General features: G+C 42.6%; 1 protein-coding gene across 4 annotated transcripts in view; it reads right to left on the bottom strand.

Moving 5' to 3' along the window:
* The window catches only part of atp1a3a (ATPase Na+/K+ transporting subunit alpha 3a), a 75,160-nt gene that overhangs the window by 16,172 nt on the left and 50,254 nt on the right, over positions 1 to 8,734 (bottom strand). For all 4 annotated transcript variants that reach the window (XM_079522182.1, XM_079522181.1, XM_079522179.1 and 1 more), the window contains 3 exons: positions 7,962 to 8,050; positions 7,180 to 7,359; positions 2,441 to 2,639 (listed from right to left, as the gene is read on the bottom strand). In XM_079522182.1, the coding sequence (XP_079378308.1) occupies positions 2,441 to 2,639; positions 7,180 to 7,359; positions 7,962 to 8,050 (468 nt within the window). The remainder of the gene's footprint in view (positions 1 to 2,440; positions 2,640 to 7,179; positions 7,360 to 7,961; positions 8,051 to 8,734) is intronic.

Below are 8,734 nucleotides of genomic sequence, written 5' to 3'. Positions count from 1 at the left end.
AACAGAGAGTAGAGATATTTAGGGGTGGCAAACACATACTGACATACATGCTGATTAAAGACCAGCACTAGCTGTGCGTAAGTTCAAACGTCGTTTACGTGCATTGGATGCAACATTTTAAGGGTTGCACCAGCTGAAACAGTTCCAACGTAGGCATAAAATTACAACTCCACACCTAATCCATATAGTTAGTAGGTGTAAAGTCCTCCCTAATGTCCTCCATTGTGCGTCATGTGGATAACTTGGAGGAGCGGCTTCCGTCCGCAGGGCGTTCCGTGACAGACTGCACCCCTTGGAAATGTATGACGTAGATTTATACTAGCACTCTTGTATTCCATGAGCAGAGATAATTAGGAATACTAACAGGTACAGGCTTTAGTTTAGACATACTATTGGTCCGACTGTCATTAGACCGACAACCTACCTCAAACCCTAACCTAAACCTAACCGCAAGCACGGGAGCAGCGCATGTTCGACTGCATGTCCGACCGCTGTTTCCGCATGTTGGTCCGTGGTGTGTCGGATCTGTGTGTGCATCCCATACTGACTTGCTGGCAGCAGGTTCATGAAACAGCAGCGTTCAAAGATGAACAAACAGCAGTTTTGCAGGCATAATTATATTTGTAAAAATTATATGTTTTGTTCCGTACAGTAGGTGGTAGTCACACCTGGCCTGAGTCAGAGTAATTAGACTCTGGGCTGGGTGTGACGACACACCTGTTGTGCATAAAGTGGCCTTCTCCATCACGACAGCATGTTCCATCTGCTCTCGCTGCCTGGACCATCTGGCCTCTCTCTCTTCAACACACTGAGACAGAGACCGCTCTGCTGAAGCAGTGGGATGGATTCCTGACTTTCCTTAGGCACCAGAATTTCCTCGTTGCAATACCTACTTTATAATTATACTTGTGGCGGCTGGCCCTATCTTGTGCGGCGCCTTATCCCTTATGCCTAATCTTATAAGGCATATCTTTTCATTTTGAAAATCATTTTAAAACAGTGAAAATAACCAAGCTACGGGCTCACAACGCGTCAATGCAGATTGTCTATTTTTACCATTTCAAAACGTTTTTCAAAATAAATAAAAAGCCTAGTAAGTTAGATTAGACATAAGGGGTAGAGTTTTTAGAGGGGTATTTTAGGTTTTTAGAGCCTCTAATGCTTAATTTGAGTATCTGGCACCAGAAAATAAAAGCACTTTAATCGAATAACCCTTGCTGTCATCCGTTTACTCTTACCAAGCACTCCACAATTGTATATATTCATATTATATCATATTAGGATATTTTTACTACATTTTGAAGCAGGAAATATTATCCACATGAACCCTTAGCATCCCAATTCTGGGCACCATAATAGGTGAACATTCTGTGAAAATAGACAAACATGCTCTGCAATCTCAATGTTTATTCATTTATATTTCCTTTTCTCTCTATACACGAAACACCAGACACTGATATCGTCCAGGTAAATTGGTCCCCTAGGATGTGTTCTCTATACTGTAAGTAAACTTGATTCGCTGCTTCTTCGCCTGGAAAGGGGCCAGCTTAGTAGGCCAGTCAATCTAAACTAAAAAGGGGCGTGACCCAAAATAAATTGCAATCGTAATCGTTCAAGGTTTTTTTACTTGCTAAAATGTGATGACCTCATCACATTTGACGGCTATCGCCATTTTTAGCCCAAGGAGTGTTTTTCGTACAAAACTAATGCTTGCAATTGATTCAGAATCATGAATAACCCCTAGTTTGACATGTCATATGCTACTTAAAGCATAATTCAAATGTGACATTCTTGCCTTATATAGGTTTTCAATGGTACCCCAACGTTCAACCCCTGAATTTACCATGATCCAAATAAATATGTATATAATAATCAATTTTTAATATGTTATTTGGATGACCCTAAGGATCATAAAAAACCTTGAACGATATTGCAATTTCTTTTGGGTCAAATCTTAGATTGACTGGCCTATAGGTGGTTCGGTAGGATGCCTCTCGAGCATCCGAGGTCCGACTCACTGGCCTTAACATCAGCCTATACGCTATTATGCAGTCATCCATTGTTTCAGATCCGACTGACATACCATTATGTACACTATCTATTCACTGTCCTCTGACAGTTGCTACATGTAGCACAGTACAAGGCTACGGTAATCGCTGAGGGATTGGAACAAGTATTTGATTAGAAAGAAATGAAGATTTCTTGCATCCCCTAATCTCTAGCAGAGATAGTGGGATTCCCACTCGGCCTGTCACTTCCTCGAGATTTACATTTAGCCTTGTGTTAAATGCGCTGCTGCTTATCTTGGCCACGGCACTCTTGAAAAGGAGATATTTACTTTCAAAGGTTAAATAAATGAAAACGTAGTGGTATTGATGATCACTGATGCAAAAAATGGTACAAAAAAAAAAAATTGTCTCTGCGTCTCTCCCCAACTCACCGGACTGGTCCTCGGTGGTGTCGGCTTCGTGGATCTGGTTGTCGAACCACATGTGGGCCACAGTCATCCTGTTCTGGGTCAGGGTGCCCGTCTTGTCGGAGCAGATGGTGGATGTGGAGCCCAGGGTCTCCACGGCCTCCAGGTTCTTCACCAGACAGTTCTTACGAGCCATGCGCTTGGCGGTCAGGGTCAGACACACCTGGAAGTCAGGGAAGGAAACCAGAGAGAGGGACGGAGAGACGAGAGTAGGGAAAGCGGGGAAACGAGAGCAACACAGAGAACGGGAAAATAAAAAAGGAAATAGATGGAGGTCAGAGACAAAAATAAATGGATAGATGGGAGGGAGTTAAAGAGAGGAATGGTAGATATCGGGACGGGTCGAGTCAGTGTGGAAAGAAGAGTGATAGAAAGAAGAAAAGAAAGAAAAAGATAATTAGTTGACGGTCAAGATGGTGAAACAGAAGAGATCCATCCACTCCAGGCACAGAGTAAACTTAAAAGGGGAATTTCAATTTAAAACACCTCAGGGGTCATTTTCACTCAGGCTGTTGTGTGGACCCCACACGTTTAACTGCTTGATTCAATATAGACACTTTAATTAATTTGATCAATTTAACTCCCCCTCACGCAAGCCCATCCATCACCAAACATCACCAATTTTCTAATGAATATACCCAAGCAACTTAAAAACCTGGGGTGCAAACAAAAGTCTGAGCAGATGTGAAAATGACCCTAGAAAGTGGAATTCCCCTTTAATCTTTAATCAAGCATGCCTTCATCCCACGTCTCTACCCAGACCCCTGGAGATGTCCCTCCTGATCACTAACACCCGTATATCCCCCCTTCTACAGCACGATGCACTACCAATTCAATAACAGCCAGAAGAGCGATGCAGAAAGAAAGAAAAACGCAACGCATGAGCAAGTGAGGCGCTGAAGCAGAAGGGTGTATGTATCGCTATGTCATCATGCCAATGTACGGCAAGACCCGCGGGCCAAAAACAGAACTAGTCAAGCAGCCGGCACGGCGCCACATACAAATGTAATGTAGCCGACTAGACGGCGTTTAGCCTATAGTGTCATTACGTTAGCTAGCCGTTGTCATTGGAGACAACTGACCCAGTGGTCTCACAGAATGACCCAGGCTCAGCCACAGGCCTGGAAGAAGAGAGACAAACACAAAGAGAGAAAGGGAGGAGAGAGGGAGCGATATAGATACACAGACATATGGGCTGTCCTAGGAGAGACAGGGAGAGAGAGAGAGATACACAGAGTCACAGACAGATACAACACAACGCCAATCACCACAGAAAGAGAGATATAGACACATTGATACTGTACATACGGTATGTTGAAGCCAACGCTAGTACAACAATAAAAACAGAGAAGCACAGACGAATACACAAACACACAGAGATATCATGGCACGTCGGGACACAACACAGAAACAGATGCAGACAGGGGGATACAGATATTACACAACAGGCTACACAACCTACACAACCAACACAAGCTTACAAAGTACACCACCACCAGCCCTGAGTGAAACAGTAGGTTGCATTTAGGACTTGTATTCTGTATGCTACAAAGTATTTCTTCTTAAAGATGGAGTTCCGTCATTTTTATGTGGACACGCCCACCAGTTCATTAAGTATGCCTGATTTGCCAGGTGGTGATGGGTGGTGATCTACCTGAACTGAAGTCGCACCCACAGCTGTACGCATGATAAAGGGGGAGGGGATGATATGATACACTATATCACTGTTTTTTTCCATTGGCACGTTTAACTGTACCCTAAATACAAAGGGAAGACATCATTGAACATAACAACCACACCAAGGGGACTAATGAAGTACTGTCACCTCGAACACATGAAAAACTGGAAAAAATACAAAAATCACGGCACTCCATCTATAACTTCTCCTGTCTGTATCCTACTCAGATATCCTCTCAGTTTTAACCAGCTTGCAATTCCAGATTAGCCTGACACTCAGTCTAAAATTTCTATTTCGTTTCACTTCATTATTCAGACTGAAAGCCCTTCCCACGGCAGCAGTTTCTGGGATTGGCGTTGCCAAAGTGGCAGTCTTCGGTGATTGGTTCACACCAACCAATCCAAATAGTAGCAAAGCAGATGACGTTGTTGTCAATGTGGCTAACTTGGTTGCTAACCAAACAAACACGGTCAATGAGCGCTACTAGCATGTAAACACGGTAAAATATGTCGGATGATGATGTTTCTAAAACCTGTCGTTTCTGTAAAGAAACTATTTATCATAGGGCAATTTAATAGCCAGATCGGTACGGTCGCAAGTGACCACAGTGGGGGCAGCCATGTTTGTTTGTTGATGATAAGACCACCCCTGACTTCACAATATTAGAGACTGACATTTTGTCGGGACTCCCGCGGGTCACGGGATTCCCGCGGGATTCCCGCGGGATGGGATTAATATTTGTATTAATCCCGTGATCGTGACGGGACGGGAATGAAAATCAACAGGAGCGTGCAGGAGCGGGATTGACATCGATGTAGTCATCTTTCTGTGAGCCAACTACATTACCCATAATCCAGCAGTGCTAGTGCTTCCACAACACAAACAGTCAAACACCTCCTCCAATTGCAAACCAGTCGGGCTGGACGTCTTATAAAGTTTTATATGAAGACATCGTAATGCGGCCGTGTATGATTCTGCATCGCGCCGGTGCCGTGATTTAATCGATTATTTATAGCCAGATCATCCTGATGCATTTGTTTCCCCTGGCAGTGGCAACGTTGCAACTTTCAATTGTGATGCTATGTTAGCTACATGCTAACGCTGTTACAGCTCTCTGAACAGCTGTTCTGTTCTGAGCGAATGTTCTACAATACATCGTCTCCTTTCTTTCTCCCAACCGAGTCGCATACACCAGTGGTTCCCAAACATTTTCATGTCAAGGACCCCTAAATTGACATTTATTAGCCCGCAGACCCCCATTTGAAAAGATGCCAGGGGCATAAGAGAAGATTTGTATTACGGTTCTAGCTGTGATTCTCAACCATTTTATTTTCAAGGACCCCCAGTTTGACATGCATTAGTCTATGGACCCCCATTGAATGGCATTTTTATCGCTGGGACCCCCAATTTATATTGTAAAATCAATGTTAATTTAACTCTGAGTGTACAAATGGAACAACATTTGGTTCCATTTGTACACTCCCATAACATAATTTGTTACAGACCCATAATGGTCCATTTGGTTCCAAACTATTAATTAGCTGGGGACCCCCTGGAACTCTCTCAAGGACCCCTGGGGACCACTGCCATACACATAGACTTGTACACTGAATAATTAATCATATAGAGTTAAATTGACACTGAGGTTTTTTTTTTATCTTAATTGACAAAGCACTTGTTAACTGTTAAGCTTTAAGTTCTGTTCAGGGAAAAACCGTATAGGACTTAAATGAAGTGTCAGAACTGTATTTGGTAGTCAAAGTTAAATCCAACATTGCCCACTTTATTTATTTTAATTTTATTGGTAGGCTATCTGTCTTGAGAAGCCAGAAGTGATAGATAGATAGGCCTATAGATAGATAGATGGATAGATGGATCGATCAATCAATTGCCTTTCCTAATGACTAACATAAAAAAAAAAAAACAGGAGCGGGATGGGAGCGGGAGTAATTTCGAGTGGGAGCGGGATGGGATCAGGAGTCATTCTACAGGAGTGGGACAGGACAGGATTTTTTTTTAAACTCTGGCCCAGGATTGGGACAGGACAGGATTTTTTCTGTGGGAGTGGGACAGGACAGGAGTGAAAATCCACTCCCGTGTCAGTCTCTACTTCACATGTGTGGCATTTCTTAATGGGTGTGGCTAGTGATTCATGGTCTGGAGCCAGGCTAAGACCAGATAGTACAGAGGTGGGATTTAATACATTAGAGCAATTAAGATAAGGCCAGATAAGCTGACAGACAAATTAAGTATAAATAATGTTAGCGAGTGCATTGCAACTGACAAATTCTTTCTCATTGTCTTTTACAAAGCAAAGAAACTCACCTAACTAACACTGAAGTTGACTAAATGTCTTTACACAGTAGGAATGATAAAATAAAGATGCCATGACTGAAAAGTGAATCGCTTGGTCTACGTTATCTGCAAACCACAATTTCAGATCACTTCATATAATACATATATAGTATGTTTTTCAATTGCTTAATATGCACGGTTGATAATAAAATAATGGAATAAATTGCCCCTGGTGTGTAAAGGCCTTAAAATATCTGCAAGATGCTATTTGACTCAGGCCTGCACACAACACCACCCTGTAAAGACACACAACACCACCCTGTAGACAGAATGACATAGATATTGGAAAACAGAGGTAGTATATGCACACACACACACACACACACACACACACACACAGTATGCTGTCCATTTTAGAGTCTAAAAACTACAATCCCCAGATAAGATGAAATATATACTGTCAAACTGCAGCAATCAAACGATATACCCCTCATACACACGTATAGAAACCTAGTAGTAGTATGGAGCAATGTGCACTCTCTCTCTCACACACACACACACACACACACACACACACACACACACACACACACACACACACACACACACACACACACACACACACACACACACACACACACACACACACACACACACACACACACACACACACACACACACACACACACACACACACACACACACACACACACAATCCTCCTCTACTCACAGTGACGGTGGCCAGAAGACCCTCGGGCACGTTGGCCACGATGATGCCGATGAGGAAGATGACGGCCTCCAGCCAGGAGTAGCCCAGGGCGACGGCCAGGATAAAGAAGCTGACGCCCAGGAAGACCGCCACGCCCGTGATCAGGTGGATGAAGTGTTCGATCTCCCTGGCAATGGGCGTCTGCCAGAGGAAGAAGAGGAGGAGGTGGAGGGTTCGGATTTGGATTCAAGTAACTTTGGAGGATAGTGACATGACAATAACAAACGTCCTGTTTTGCCGTCTGCTCTATGTTTATTAAGCCATTAACCCAGATGTATGGAGAACCGGGATGACTGGAAGAGATGATGGAGGGCTCGTCTGAGGACAACCTAGAGTGATTAGGACCCGAGTCCAATTCTACAAATGTGACTCTTTGATAGAGAGACTAGACTAACTGTTCAGGAGAGGAGAAAAACATTTTTTTTATCCAAAATGAGTTAATGGTAACCTCTTCACATACTAGAGCATGTCTGACATAAATGTCAGAGCTGAAATCGACATGTAAATATGAAATAATGCTTAAACATGTAGCTAGGTGTAATGTTATAGAGACCACAGAAGTGAACCTTTCAAGCCTGTTTTCTCAACTCACTGGTGGGTCAAACTGAACAACCAATATGTCAATATGAAGCTATGATTTCATGCTTTCACATGACATGAAAAAAACATGTGAAAAATTTCAAGATTTTTCAAAAATGTTCACAAATGGCAGACGCCAGGATGAAAGTGTTAAAATACTGTACCTTCCCGGTCTCCAGGCCAGAGGTCAGGGTAGCGATGCGGCCCATCACGGTACGGTCACCGGTACACACCACGATGCCACGCGCCGTGCCTGGACAATGGTCCAAAAATATAGATTTTAACAAATGATATGCAGACAACTCGTGAGCGTGCCTACTTACTAGTCTCATGCACTCTTTATCTGATCAGAGCGGCTATTTAAACTTCTTTGCCTCCTCATCAGTTTTTGCAAATCCCACCACCTCCCCAGCATTCACCTGTAGGCTCTGTTTCTAGACTCCCCTGCATGGGGTCTTAATTCATTCTATTTGGCTTATAACTTAACTAAAATGTTAATGTTACAGGGAATGAATAGGGACCAATCTATGCTTCATATATCTATGCTCAATAAATATATATTCTAAATTCAGAGTTGTCTGACTGAACGAAATATAATGTACAGGAAATGTGTTATGTTTCATTGAAAAAAGAACAAGAGTGAAAATCAAGAATGAGAGTGAAGAAGATGTGATGACAACTGTGATCCCTACACTGTATGCAATACCATATAATGTCCACACGGAGGCAGCATACACCATCCTCTTCCCACCATGACCAATAATAGTGTATTTTGTATTGGTGTAACCTCCCCAAGCAAATGGGGAACACAACCATCAAAATCAACTCTTACATAAACATACACCTTAAATATACACCTATTTATACCATATAGATATACATATAACTGTGTTTATATATAATTTCAACAGTCCACTGTATGTCATTGTCCTTGTAA

The sequence above is a fragment of the Electrona antarctica genome (assembly GCF_951216825.1).
Source record: "Electrona antarctica genome assembly, chromosome: 15".
Taxonomy (NCBI): domain Eukaryota; kingdom Metazoa; phylum Chordata; class Actinopteri; order Myctophiformes; family Myctophidae; genus Electrona; species Electrona antarctica.
This window is presented reverse-complemented; position numbering and strand designations above follow the sequence as displayed.